At 36.7% G+C, this 15730-nt stretch overlaps 1 protein-coding gene across 1 annotated transcript in view; it reads left to right on the plus strand.

Annotated features, from left to right (window-relative positions):
- The window catches only part of PIK3C2G (phosphatidylinositol-4-phosphate 3-kinase catalytic subunit type 2 gamma), a 364772-nt gene extending 350249 nt beyond the window's left edge, over positions 1-14523 (plus strand). Inside the window, exons 32-33 of the mRNA XM_044227234.1 lie at positions 4910-5035; positions 14234-14523. Of these exons, the coding sequence (XP_044083169.1) occupies positions 4910-5035; positions 14234-14386 (279 nt within the window). The 3' untranslated portion in view covers positions 14387-14523. The remainder of the gene's footprint in view (positions 1-4909; positions 5036-14233) is intronic.
- Positions 14524-15730: the final 1207 nt, after the last annotated feature.

The raw sequence follows: 15730 nt of genomic DNA on the forward strand, positions 1-15730 counted from the left end.
CTAGAAGATTTAAATAGCCTGTTATACTTATTGTTAAGGAATTTTTTTTTTTTTTGGAAGGAATTAAGTGGAGACAGTCCAGAGAGGTGGGGAGGACTATCACAGAAGACTGGACAAGGCGTCAGGAAAGGAGAACAACAATCAGAGACCAAGTCTTCAGGGGAACATGAGGATGGCCCCTAAGGATTCATTCTGAGACTGATTACAAGCAATTATGTTACAAACCCAGCCTAGCTCCAGTTGCCAGCAGAAAGGGCTAAAGAAAGGAAGTAAGCATCTAATTGTTTAGTATCAGAGAGATGAGATAAAATCAAAGTTTTAGAAGTGGACTATTGAGATGTCAGACATAACAAGCCCACCTCAACACAAATACCCATGATCAGCCGTGAAACCCAACGAAGTGCGTGTGAAGATCGGTTCTATCCATGGAGAGATGCCGGCGGACAGCAAGTGCTCAGGGTAAACGCCCAGGGCAGACCGCACGAACAGACCCCAAGACACATCCACTTTTTAACTTAGGAAATTAAGAACATTTCTGCTTTTTATATTGCATTATAAATAATGATTCAGCAAATAACTATGGAGTGCTTTCAAAGAGCTAGATGCTGTAAATATATAGGTCATCCATTCAGTCATTTGGTAACTATTTATTTAGTATTCACTGTATGCCAAGCACTGTGTCAGGAACAGGATTTCTAGGAAAGAAAGGAATGCTGTGAAAGAAAGGCAGGACTAGGAAAGGAAAGAAAAGAATAAGGTAAAAGGAAGCCCAGTCTCAAGGGAGGATTTTAAATTTTTCCTTGGAGATCCAGAGACTCACTGAAAGATTAGGACGAAGGAAGTGAAGGTGGGGGTAGGGAGACAGGGTAGTGAGTCACCAATGGAGCAAAGCCCAAGGGAAATGTGAGGGGAGAGAGGTGGGAAACATCAAGTCATGGATTTTCCTTTTAAATTATTTCTAGGCTCATAAGGGAGCTAGCATATATAAAACTTCTAAAAATATAAAAAATGAGAAATATTTTAACAGAAAATTTAGGATATATAGAATTCAGAGTAAGGATGAGTAACAAAAATGAAGTATGGATGACTTCACATATTCTTCTGAGCACGGTGAAAATGTTAGAATTCTAGAAGAAAGTAGTAGCGCTGCTTGACTGTGAGTAAGAAAACCCTCTGGGTAACACGAGGAAACTTCTCATTGTTTAGACTAAGCGGCAGGGGAAGAACTCAGTAGCTCCAAGCCTACTGACTCCGCAGGTCTAAGCGTTAAATCTTTGTGAAGGTCTAAAATGCAACCCAAGTAAAAATCCTAGGTTAAGACATTTAGACAGGTACACGTTATTTAATCACTTTAAAGTTAAATTTTATTCACATGAACAAAAGGGCAAAGGATGATAGGAGAAGTATTGACAAGAAGACCGTTTTTTATAATAAGCTGTGATCTTTAAGAAACAGGATATGGTAAAAGTAAGGAAGAAAAAACTAACATTGATAAGACAGCTGCTTTGGAAAAAGCAAAACAAAACAAAAAGAGAATCTCTGAAAGACCTGAGAAATCAATGTCTGCATTGAAAGCTATTAAGGACAGACTAAGGCCACTGCTGCTCAGATCTAATGCACCCCTGATTTTGAATTGAAACCTGGGATGCTCTATTATTCTAAAAACTCCAGGATATTCAAGGACCTTGTCAAGGACATCAACTTGGAAACAGAAACCTAAAACTTGAGTTGCTAAATGCTTGGTGAAGGCTGGTATGCAAAATGTCTGTCTCCATCTGTGATTGGAAGTTTATTCTTTAGGCAGTGGGGAAAGTGACATGATCAAAGCAGCTTTATAGGAAGGTTAAGTACAACAGTGACCTATGGAATGAAGGAAGGAAAGAATTGGGAAGACGAGGGCATACAAAATTATTAAAATCCAGTTGCAACAAGTTAGGAAAAGAAGATCTGTGGTGGCAGATGAACTGGGGCAAACAGGATTTTGATCTCGGTACACACTTGGATTTGAAAATCAGTGATAAGGGAGACACCACACAAAACGAATAGTATGACTTTAATATAGTTTGAACAGCTTGGAAAAATTTGCTTTGGAGTGGTAAGGAAGGCTAGAAGATAGATTTTGGTTATTTTATATAAGGGTGCCAAGAAGATATTCAGGTGGAAATAGTCACAGGTCACTAGGCTGAGATTCAAAGGTTGAACTGGAGATTCTTTATTTGGGAGTCATCTAAATGGTTCTCAGTTGGGATTAATTTTGTCCTCCAAATGACAGTTAGCAATGTATGGAGACACTTTTGGTTGTCACGACTGGGAAGATGTCGCTATTGTAATCTGGTGGGTAGAGAAGCCCGTGATGCTGTTGAAATATTCGCTTTGTATAGAACAGCTCCCTACAGCAAAGGATTCTGTGGCACCAAATGTTGATAGTGCCAAGGTTAAGAGACTTTGCTCATAAATGTCATAGTACCTTAGGGTATCTTGTCCAATCAGTGTATATAGTATATTTATGTTTAACTTTAATTTACAGAAAATAAAAATAGTACCAAACATTTATTAAGCCTAAATCTATTTCACGAGTTGTCCTCACATTACATGGTTCATTTAATCTTTTTTTTTTTAATATTTTATTTATTTATTTGACAGAGAGAGATCACAGGTAAGCAGAGAGGCTGGCAGAGAGAGAGGGAAGCAGGCTCCCTGCTGAGCAGAGAGCCCGATGTGGGACTCGATCCCAGGACCCTGAGATCATGACCTGAGCCGAAGGCAGCGGCTTAACCCACTGAGCCACCCAGGCGCCCTCATTTAATCTTTTGAATGGAGTGAGGCATATACCCTTTATCCTCCTTTACAGGTGAGGAAACAAATCCACTGCAAAGTTAGAATACCTGCCAAAAGCCACATAGCTAGCAAATTTGGGGGTCCAGATTGCAATCAAAAAGTCCACTTTCAGAACCATGATTCTAACCACTAAGTTGGAGCATATAATGGTGATAGGGATGGTGTCATCAATACCATGGCAAATAAGAGAGAATTACACAGAGCAAAACATTACACTCCCTCATTCTTCTCTCCAAGCCAAACTAAACCAGATCAAACAAAACAAAAGCACTCTCTCAAATATTAATAGCAATGTCTTTCTTCAACACTGAGATTCCATTAAGCCATCGATACATTTGAGACACTGAGCATTTTGTCCTGGAGGAGAGTTTCAGGTGGGGCAGGAGAACTTGAACTCTATAGCAGCAGTTTTGACAATCTTAGCATTTTGACATATGATGTGTCCAGATGTACTGTACTTAATTTGTGAGTAATCATCGTATTTTCTTACTTTCCACTATGCTTTTTTGAGTACTAAAGAAAGATACAAAATTAAAGCTAGTGACGTTGGAGGTGTCACTGGATGTTCATGTGTAAATGTCACTGTGATTCAGAAGACTGAAATGTATTTGTTGAAAATTACCAATTTAATGGTTAGAATATAGTTAACAAAATAAACATTAAATTCCTCAAATTTGACTTTTAAATCCTCCTCTTTAAATATAAATTACACCATCATTTTTCTTTTTTTTTTTAAAGGTTTTATTTATTTGACACAGAGATAGAGATCGCAAGTAGGCAGAGCAGCAGGCAGAGGGAGAAGTAGAAGCAGGCTCCCCGCCAAGCAGGGAGCCCGACACAGGTCCTGATCACAGGGCCCCAGGACCATGACCCAAGCCGAAGGCAGCCGCCCAACAGACTGAGCCATGCAAGCACCCCATAAACATTTCTCTTTTTATCAAACTAGATATTCAGAGTTTTAGTATGATTTGCTCTCTATTTGGTCAAGATGCCAAGGATGAAACACATTTCTTTGAAGTGCAGTGGCTTTCATATTTTTGAAACAGCGGACTTATTCCTCAAATGAATATTAAGAAATTAAAATATCCAGTGGTGCCTGGGTGGCTCAGTTGGGTAAGCATCTGCCTTTGGCTCAGGTCATGATCCCAGGATCCAGGGATCCAGCTGAGTCAAGCTCTCTGCTCCTTCCGCGCCCACCCCCAGCTTGTGCTCGCTCGCTCTCTCTCTCTCTCTCTCTCTCTCTCTGGGTCAAATAAATAAATAAATAAAATCATTAAAGAAAGAAAGAAAGAAATCCATAATAAGGAAAGGTGGAAAAGAAAGTGAGAAGTTCTGAAGCCAGAATGGAGAAGCTGGGATGGGAGGTAGTTTGGGGGCCAGTTAGGAGAAGCTGGGGAGAGGGGCTCCAAAGATCTAGCCATTTGACATCTACTGATGCATCAGGAGCATTTTAGGCAACTTTGGAAGCTCCATAGAAGATAGTTTGAGAAGGATTATCCAATATATTTTAGGGTAATTTAGATAATAAAATGATCATAACTACCTTAAAATCTTATATTAAAGTTGCAAGTCTCTTCATCTGATATTCTAATTAAATTTTGCCTTAAATGTGATATTATCTAATATACATATACATATCATTAAATGCTACATTTTATTTTATGTGTTAAACTTGCATCTTTTTATTTATAAGTGGTGGACAGTATCCTGAGGCGCTTAATTCCTGCTTCTGCCTATGGCTTATATTCATCTTTTGACCATTTCTGTCAAAAATGCAAATGTACTTTTTACTTTTTACTGTAAAAAAATAAAGTAAATTATATTTAATAGGCTTTTAAATATAGTTCTCTGACACAACACTTAATTTAACATGGACAATTTTGCTCTTTTGCACTGTGCTTTGGGAATATTTTTGAGGGATGATGTATTTCTTTTGATTGTTCTCTTATTTTCTGATAAACAGTACTGTAATAAATTTTGATCCTGCCTTTGGTCTCGATATTTAATAGCTATGTATTTGTTTTCTTTGATAGCAACATGCATTAATATTTATAACCATTTTCCTTTGCAGCATCTCCCAGATGGCTCTGCGCCCAGTGCACATGTTGAATTTTATCTTTTACCATATCCCAGTGAAGTTCGTAGGAGGAAAACAAAATCTGTTCCAAAATGTACCGACCCCACTTATAATGAAATTGTGAGTATGATTCATCTCTTGTCCAGTCGCTTTGTATTTTTCTTACATTTTTTAGTTTAACAACCAAATATGGAAAATTTGCAGTAATTGGCAGCATTATTCCATGAAGGGAAGACAATTCGCAAAATAGCCACTATGTGCTGATCACTGTTCTACATGCTATGGGAACTGGAAAATACAGATCCTGCTTTCAAAGCGCTTATGAACCAATTTTCAAATTGTGACGTGCCTCCAGCAAGAGCCCAAAATGGCTTTTTTTTTTTTCTCCCTAACATTATCCCTGACTTCATCTTATTTTCGCTAACCTTATTTTCTTTTACCTGGTCTTCCTTACTGAATAATTTTATCATAGTCTATCCTGTGTATAACAATAAACTTCATAAACTCTCCTTTGAAAAACAAAAGAAAATAAACAAGTACAAAGCACAAATTAAATTAACTTATATATAGCTCTCTAATTCATTTGTATTTCACAATTTAAATATCCAATCCCATACTCCTTTCTGAGGCAAACCCTATATTTATCCTCTTGAATCCATCCCTTCCCATTTCTTCTTTACCTTGCTCAGATGATTATTTGTTTGCCGTCCTTAAGGCTGTCTCATCCACTGGATCCTCAGGTCAGAAATCATAAAAAAAAAAAAAAAAAAAAAAACTCCTCAACTCAGCCTTTCTAAAGCATCCGTATTTTCTTTCCTTTCCTATCACACTCAAACTTTTGCAAAACTTGGGATGCCGAAGTGGTCCAGTTGGTTAAACTCTGTTCTCCTGGGATGGAGCCTGGCATAGGGCTCTCTGCTCAGTGGGGAGCCTGCTTCTCCTTCACCTCCCTGCTTGCTCTTGATCTCTGTCACTACCCCTGTCTCTCTGTCTCAAATTAACAAATAAAAAATCTTTAAAAAAAAAAAACTTGCAAAAGTGACTCACATTTCCTGCTCTCACTTTATTGCTTCCTTTTCATCCTTCAATCCTTTGCAGTGTGGATTCTGAACTTCATTGATGCCGCTTTCTTAGAATGACACCTGTGACTGCTAATGGCTTCATCTAATGAGCCCTCTACTCTCCTGAACAGTTACACAGCTGCGTTGCTGGGTGCCCCCTCTTTCTGACACCTCCTTTTTGCTCGAGTCTTATCTTCTCTTAAAGCTCCCTTCCATCTTCTCTGACCGCTCACTCAATTGCCTTCATTGCCGTTCTTCTTACGAAAAATAGTGTTGTTTGCTGGAGTTTCACAATCTATCCTTCTTTTCATGATATATTGTCTCTCAAAATTATCTTATATACCTACAAATTTTCATTGTACACCTCTGTGTAGGTTGCATCTGAATTTATTCCTCCAACCCTGGCTTCTGTCCTAACCTTCTGTCCTGCACTTCTGAGTGTTCCTGCAGAGAGATCCATCAGAATGTCTCCTAGACACTTTTAAACCAGGCTTCCCTCCTCTATTTGTCATCTCAAAAGATATGTTCTAATGACACCACCCTCTCTCTCACTCATTTTTCCAACTAATCGCCAAGTTTTGTCAGCTTAACACTTTGTCACGTGTGCAGCCACCTGCCTCTTGAATCTATCACCTTCTGTCTGCCCCATCGCTGTGACTTCGGCTGTTATACAATAGCCTCTTCTCTGCCTCTTGTGTTTCTCAGTTGAACAATTCATATTTCTATCTAAGATGTCTTCCAAAAACCAGTCATATTATTTCTCTACTATTTAATTTTTTTTCCCCAAAGACTCCTCGCTGCGTACTGGATAATGTACGGAATACTAAATGTGACAATGATAGCCCTTAAAATATGACCCGGTAGCTTTCCTGAGTTGTCTCTTGGCTCATACCATCTTCATATACTTTAAAAAATAATTGTTTTGAGATCCTTGTAGAGTCATATGCAGTTGGAAGCAATAATACACAGAGAATTCAAATAACCTTTAGCTACTTTCCCTCAATGGTAACATCTTGTTTGACTATGGTACAATATCACAACCTGGAAATTGACATTGGTGCAATTCACTGGCCTTAATAAGATTTCATTAGTTTTACATGTGTTCCTGTGTATTTGGTTTCATGCATTATTTATTTTAATTCCTGTTAATTCTGTGCATTTATATCATGTCAGTAGATTTGTGTGACCATCACCACAGTCTTGGTACAGAAGAGTTCCATCACAAGGATACCTGGTGCTACCCTTTTATAGCCACAGACACTTCCCGCCCTCTAATGCCCACTTCATCCCCAATCACTGGCAACTAGTACTCTGTTCTCCATCTTTATAATTTTGTCATTTCAAATGTTATATAAATGGAATCATACAGTGTGTAACATTTTGAGATTGGCTTTTTTCACTCACCATAACTCCCCAGAAATCCATCCAAGAAGGTACCTGTATCAATAGCTTGTTTTTTTCCACTGATGAATCATAGTCGTGGTACGGAAGTCTGACATTTCCTTTAACTGTTCACCTATTAAAGGACATCTGGGTTATTTCTGGCTTGGGCTATTGCAAACAAAGCTGTTGTGAACAGTGATATATAAATTTCTGTGTTAATATAAGTTGTAATTTCTCTAATATAAATGCTCAAGATGTAATTACTGGAATATATGGCAGTTTTATTAAAAAAAAAGCCATACTCTTTTTCTATACCAATTTACCTCCCACCAGCAATGTATCTATTTTCTGTAAATCTTTGTCATTTGTTATTATTTAGTATTTGTTATTTTTATTATCATTTGATATTATTTGTTTGTTATTTATTATTATTTGTAACAAATTTGTTATTATTACAATTATTTAGTTCTTTTGACAGGTATAGACTGATACCTCATTGTGGTTTTAATTTGCATTTGCCCAATAACTAATGATCTGAACTTCTGGTCATGTATTTTTTTTACCATCCTCTTTGGTGAAATGTCTCTTCATGTCTTTGCTCATTTGCTAATTGGATAGTTTGCATTTTTACTGCTGAGTTTTGAGAGTTCTTTGCATGTTATGGACAGTAGTCCTTCGTCAGATAAGTGGTTTACAAATACTTTCCACCTATCTGAAGCTTGTCTTTTCATCCCCTTCTCAGGGTCTTTCAAATTAAAAGTTTTTAATTTTGATTTTGTATAATTTATCAATTTTTACTTTTATAGACTACAAGTCTAAGAACTCTTCACCCTGCACAAAGTCCTAAAGATTTTCTCTTACAGTTTTTCTAAATGTTTTATAGTTTTACAATTTTATATTTAAGCTCATTACCCATTTTGGAGTTAATTTTTTAATAAAATGTGAAATTTAGGTTGGAGTTCACTTTTTTTTTTTAAACCTGTGAATGCCAATTACTACAGAACTATTTATTGAAAAAGCAATGCAATCAATGTCTCTTGTACTTTTGTCAAAAATAAGTCAGGGGAGCGCCTGGGTGGTTCAGTGGGTTGGGGCCTCTGCCTTCAGCTTGGGTTGTGATCCCAGGGTCCTGAGATCCAGCCCCACGTTGGGCTCTCTGCTTGGCTGGGAGCCTGCTTCCCCCTCTCTCTCTCTGCCTGCCTCTCTACCTACTTGTGATCTCTGTCTGTCAAATAAATAAATAAAATCTTAAAAAAAAAAAAAGTCAGGAATATTTGTGTCATCATGACCTTTTATTTCCCCACACCTAATCATATTCTCAAGTCACATAAGACAGCTTGTCATCCCCTGAATAGTCTATGACCTCTGAATAGTCTATGACTCTATGACCTCTGAGATGAAACTCGTGCCCTTCGCCTTTTCTGTTCTTCTGTGCTGACTTTAAAGCTTACCTCAGACATGGACTTTGTGAACCACTTTTTCCTCCTCAACTCTTACATCACACTAAACCATCTTTTACTTAGTCCTACGTGCTTTTTTCTTCTAGTAAATTGTGAATTTCTTGAGGATGAGGAAAATACCTTATCTTCTTAGTATCTTTAAAACTGGGTAGTTTTATAAGTGATTCTTCATATGCATATGTAAAAATGTAAAATTAGGGCACCTGGGTGGCTCGGCTGGTTAAGCAACTGCCTTTGGCTCAGGTCATGATCTCAGATTACCGGGATCAAGTCCCACATCAGTCTCTCTGCTCAGCAGGGAGTCTGTTTCTCCCTCCGACCCTCTCCTCTCATGCTCTCTCTCGCTCTCTCTCTCTCAAATAAATGAAATCTTTTTAAAAATGTAAAATTATATATATACATATATATATGTATTATATATTTACACATATAATTTAGTAAAGAAAGATATTTTGACATTTTATTATTTTCATGATGTCACTAGCTAGAGATATACCCTCCCAGTAGTATATCATTAGCTTCCCTATGTTTTGAGTACAAGACTCCCTACATCAATATCAAGAAATTTCTCTAGACTTAATGTTGTGCTTCATCATTTGTAATCTCAGGGTGGTTCTAATGACAAAAAGCCACTAGCAATTCAAGAGTTTAAGCAAACTGGTATTTTATTTATTTCAGGCTATATGTGTTATTTAAGAAAAATTAGCAAATACACATGCTTGGAGATTATTTTTTAATGCTTATTGTATCCATAAGTTTTCTAACAACTTGCAGTAATGCTAACTCCTCCAGCATTCATGGGCCATTGATCAGAAATCACTGCAATACTTTCTTCATCAACCATCACTTGTAGCTTGGACACACACTGTTTATACTTTGAACACTTTCAAAAAATTGCTTCAAAAACAATAGTCCATAGTCCATGCCTAATACACTTCAATTTATACATAACCCAAATGAGTGGAAATGTGAGTTAATATGCAGATAAGTGACTATTTTTAGTAGAAATTATCTTCATATAAACAAGTTTGGTGGGGAAGCTGGTTGAATTTGGAAAGCCATGAGAAAAAAAGACAATATTTTGATTTTTCTCCCATTATGTTCTGGGTTCCTATCAATACAACAAGTATCTCTATTTATAAGAAATGCGAGGATATAGGTTTCATCTGTGCCAAATCCCTCAATTATTCCAGAGCACCGTCACCAGCAATGTATATGTGTTTTCCAGGAAGCCCAGTAAATTTCACATGACATCCCCCTTATTTTTCACTTCTCCCCAACTTTGCTTCCTGAGCAGTGCTGTCCCAGCCACTCGGTATGACCGGGATTTCTCAAACTGCCAAAGCAGTTCAATGTTCTGGGAAGTAGGAGAGAATGACCTCACTCTTCTTTTTATATAAATCTCTTAAAGGAATACAAAGGACATATTACATTGCATGATCAATGTCTTACGAAGCTTTTCATGAGAATAATTCTTTCCATTTTTATTCAGAGCTCTCTCTCTCTCCCTAAGACCCAGACTGAGAAAGCCTGCGAGTCAGGGACACTGCCAAGGGTTCCTTTCATATGCACTCTTCAGACGCTAAACTTTTTTGATACACAGCCAAGCTTGTCTATTTGACACTTCCCAGAGTGATTCCCAACAGACTTTGTCAGCAGTCTCCCTGAAAACCCCTGTCATATACAAATCCCTGTTGTAGACATGACTGGGCTGCAGAGGTGGAGTGGCAGTAGAAATGCTCACAACTGCCTAGGGCTTGTAAGAAGCAGAGCGGAGACTCTTGGCTCCAATGCCATTGCTCTTCCCACTCTATTATCTTTGTCATCTGGTTAAAAACCATCATTTTTTTTTTCAATGATCCTTTAGAAACACAGATTCTACTTTATAACAGAATTATATTGTTAGAGTCCACGTATTTTTTACATTGTATTCCTTTCTTAAATATTATTCTATTAAAATAAATAATAAAATAAAAATAAAATAATAAAATAAAAAGAAGAAATTAGAAAAGACATTAGAACAGGAGCATTCTATGTGTTTGACCTACCTTATAGCATCTTGCAGAATGTGCCTGATTATCTAAGGGCACAAGTCTATGGTGTCTTCAGCAAGCCATAGCCAATGTTATCTGTATCATTCTCTCATTTGATATTCATAACATGAGGAAAATTCTATTTGTAAGTGAAGACACTGAGATCCTGATGCCAAACATTTCAATCAGGGTCAAGCAACTAGTTTTCAAGTCCAGAACTGCCAGAGTCCAAAACCCATTTTGACCCCGCTGAGTTATGCTGTTGTCCTTCCCTCTCTCCACCCACAGAGTTCTCCCATTCTCACTTATTTTGAACTCTCCTTTTCATTATCCTGCCTCCTCACTTCCCTTCCCCCCAGCACTAGACATGTTTCAGTTTCCATGTTATCGTTCTTCCACTGACGTCTAAATACACTGTAGAATTATTTACTATACCCTCATGTCAAATAACATGCAGTGAGCGCTTGTATGCAAGTTACCAGATATTAACTACCCTAAACAAAGTTTTTCCATTTGAGGTAATAATTTCAAACCTACAAATTCCGTATTTGTCAGAAGGCATTGAAGACTTGGTGCATGCCTATGGGTAAAAAGTATTTTGAAGTGAAATTGAAAAAGCTGTGCATTTTGGTTCTATTCATGTGAAAAAAGGATACATTTTAAAATATTTGGTGAAAAAGTCTCAAAGACTGTGCACTTTGTTAGCATTACCCACTAATTATTCATTACATAGTAAGAAAAGAGTGATTTTTTTTCCTTTCTTATTTGTGTTTAACTTTCATTTAAATTCCAGTTAGTTGGGCTCCTGGGTGGCTCAGTGGATTAAAGCCTCTGCCTTCAGCTCCGGTCATGACCCCAAGGTCCTGGGCTGGAGCCCCACATTAGGCTCTCTGCTCCGCAGGGAGCCTGCTTCCCCCTCTCTCTCCCTCTGCCTACCTCTCTGCCTACTTGTGATCTCTGTCAAATAAATAAAATCTCTTTAAAAAATAAATAAATAAATAAATTCCAGTTAGTTAACATACAAAGTAGTATTAGCTTCAGGTGTACGATACAGTGATTCAACACTTTTATACATCACCTGGTGCTCATCACAAGTAGGAGTACTAATCCTTTTAACAGCGTATGGATTCAGTAAAGCAATTAAAATAGATATATATCACCTATGATGTGCAATAATTACATGTTTAAAAAACTTCAGTTACTTCTAAGAAAATAATTTTTGCATAATGAAACACAGAGAAAGAAATCCATACGCTAATATAACCTCTGGAGTTCAAATGTTTGTATTTTAACCAGAAAGGCAATTAATTCTTCAAGTAATTTCTTGAGAACTTCAGCTTGCTAAATACCAGCGAGATTCAACTCTGTATGGAACTGTTTCCTCCAGTCAACTAATGCAAAATACCAAGAAACAGCTGTTCTTTGAGTATTTGATGGATTTTTTTGGTATAATTTATCAGTGTTCAGTACGTACCAGGTTTTGTTGTAAGGCTTACATTCATTATCTCACTTATTCTTCCCCACAATGCTAAAAGGCAAATATTATTATCACCATTATGTAAATGAGAAAACATATAGTTGACAATAGATTGAAATAAATATAAATTAAGTGTCATAGAAATTTATATTTTTAGAGCTTATTTATATGATTCACAGTTTTTAAACCAGACTTTCACAAAACACTAATGCCTAGAGTTATACCATTTTTCTACTTCATGTACAATAACACTTCGAGGGCCCCTTCATCTATTTGCTCTGTAAAATAAATGACTTTGTCCGCTGAAAGTGTTGTGGGGAGGAAAATGGAGGACAGTTTAGACAGTTCAAAATAGCCGCTGTAGAGAAAAGGAAAAGGAACTTACTCTGAAGTCTTGGAAAGATAAGAGTCCAGGAGGAGACATGGCTCACAGAGTCCACACAGGGCATCCCACTGCTATTAAAGAAGATGAATTAAAGTGGTAGGGTTTTGAGATTTTTAAGGTAGCCCTTAAAATCCCTTACTATCCCAGGGGATTCAATAAATGGAATGGAATAATTCCAATCCTTAGTCCTAAGAAACTTAAAAGATAATCTCATGTCTGGAATGAGAGTAGGATTCTAGAAAAGGAGGAAGCCAGGAGCTGTCACATGAAGCAGGGTAAACTGGATTAACATAGTATATTGCATCTCATGTCCCTTGACTGAATTGTTATTTACTTCATAAGTAAGTCATTGTTCAGAAGAGCTCTAAGATTGATCTTGAATGGAATTCCACTGGTAACATTGTGGGTTCTTAAATGGTAGACAAATGCAGTGCAGTGGGTCAGAAACAATATCCATACACACTGAGGAGGCCTCCAAACTGACTCAAAGGGCTTCCCTCTCAAGTTATTCCTCTGTTTCTTTTTTGCATATATAGAGAACACTGCTTTCTGTCTTGTAGTGTGGCTATAAAAAGCAAGCAAGTTTGTAGCAGCATATGAAACTCCTCTTTTAAATGTGTTTTAAGGAGTTTCCCTGGCAACCATGCTGGACTTATACATAGCTGTCCCCTCCCCTTCATGATGGGAAACTAATTTCTTGACAGTACTACATTTTTGAAGTTCCTTTACTACTGTAGGCACTTGATGGTAAACCCATGACTTACTTCCTTTATATTATAGAACACAGTTAAACAGATCCCTTTTTAGAAACTAGTTACATGACTAGCAATGAAAAAGAGCAAGACACAAAACTGTACATACAGCAAAATTACAGTTCTTACAAAGTAATTATATATGTAAAACAAAAAACACACTGAAATGTTAACCATAATTATCTCCCAGTGGTGGAAATATAGATTTTCCTTTCTTTTTTGTTTCATACATATTTTATTTAATAAGCATGTGTTTTCATAATTAAAAATTAAACCATTTTAAATAAATTAAAGTAAGCATAAGAATGAATTCTTCATATGTAAATAGAAATACTGTTATACTGCACTAACTTAACACAAGGAAATCATGGAGATTGGTCTGCTCTCCTCATTAGTCTTCAGCAAAGAAAGATAGTGTTCAAGGCCCCATGTTGCACAATAAATCCAAGGACAGTTAAAAGATGATAGGTACTTAAATTTCTTCTTAGAGAATAATTTACAGTCATATTAAATTTGGGATGGATAATTATTAATGGAATCAGAATAAGTTCTAAGCTTCTTAGAGAAATATTCTGTCATTAAACTCCATTATGTTAGCAGAATCTTTAGTTTTCCAGAATCAGAGTTCAACATGAAAGATTCTACATTAACCTATCTATTCCTAGCTAAATGATATTAATAGCTAAATATTTTTATTAAAAGTAATACTTTTAAAGGTGCATTTAAGCATATCTGATTTATACTTTAATTATTCTCTCTGATTTCAGGTGGTGTATAATGAAGTCACAGAGCTCCGAGGACATGTCTTAATGCTTATTGTGAAGAGCAAAACCGTATTTGTAGGAGCAATTAACATCCAACTTTATAGTGTCCCTCTCAATGAAGAAAAATGGTACCCACTAGGAAACTGTATAATTTGACCATTTCTATCAACCAATGCATTATTCATTAACTACTTATATCTTTTTCCACTTCTAAGCCTCTCTATCACAAGAGCAGGACATTTTTGTTTTCAAAGATAGCTTAGTGTACCAAGGACACAAGAAAAAGAAATAAGAATAGTCTTTTATAGTTATATATTCTCTACTTGTGTTTCATTATTTTCTTAGAATCTTTTCTCTTTAATAAAGTACAAATTTATTGTGTAAAATTCAGTATGTAAAATAATAACAGAACATTTAATTTTGATACATCTTTTAAATCAAATATGTGTTCACATTTTTTAATTGTGTACCTATGGTTATAGCAACACGGTTAACGTGGTTTCCAAGAAATACAGCAATAAATAAATCTCACCAATTAATTCAAGACCTAAGTATATCTGTAACAAATTTTTGAACTTGAATTAAATATATATACCTGTATACTGACTTACACTCCTATTTATTGAGGGAATTAATAAGCTCTAACTTTTCTATCAGAAAAAAAAACAGGGGATAAATGCCTAAATTTTTTTTAAAGATTTTATTTATTTATTTGACACAGAGAGAGAGATCACAAGTAGGCGGAGAGGCATGCAGAAAGAGAGGGGGAAGCAGACTCCCTGCTGAACAGAGAGCCCCATGTGGGCCTTGATCCCACGACCCTGAGATCATGAACTGAGCCGAAGGCAGAGGCTAACCCCACTGAGCCACCCAGGCGCTCCCCGAAAATTCTTAAATCACATTTTTGGAAGAAACTTCTTTGTAGTATATTACCTTTTTCAATGTCAATCAATTAATCAGTACTGGATTTCACCCAACTAATGGAATGATCACATTTTAAATTTCATTACCTCTTAACTCTAAGATGTTACAGTTAAACTCTCCCTTCTGATCAAAACCTCTTTTCTTTGCACATCAAGAATTTCTTTGGGGCGCCTGGTTGGCTCAGTGGGTTAAAGACTCTGCCTTCAGCTCAGGTCATGGTCCTGGGGTCCTGGGATTGAGCCCCACATCAGGCTCTCTGCTCCACCAGGAGCCTGCTTCCTCCTCTCTCTCTGCCTGACTCTCTGCCTACTTGTGATCTCTGTCTGTCAAATAAATAAAATATTTTTTTAAAAAAAGAATTTCTTTTATTTCTGAAGCTACTTTCATACCCATCATGACCTGAGTAGACAGTCTTAAGATTTCCACCTGCAAAGTAGGTACAACTCAAAGCACTGTGCCACATTGTTTAAGAGAATCAAATAGGAGTTCTTTTTTAGTGTCTGCCATTTAAATTACTAAGGAAAAAAATGTTAAACTCTTGCTTTTATTCAATGTTTCACTGTGAATGAATAAAAA

The sequence above is a fragment of the Neovison vison genome, chromosome 12 (assembly GCF_020171115.1).
Source record: "Neovison vison isolate M4711 chromosome 12, ASM_NN_V1, whole genome shotgun sequence".
NCBI lineage: Eukaryota > Metazoa > Chordata > Mammalia > Carnivora > Mustelidae > Neogale > Neogale vison.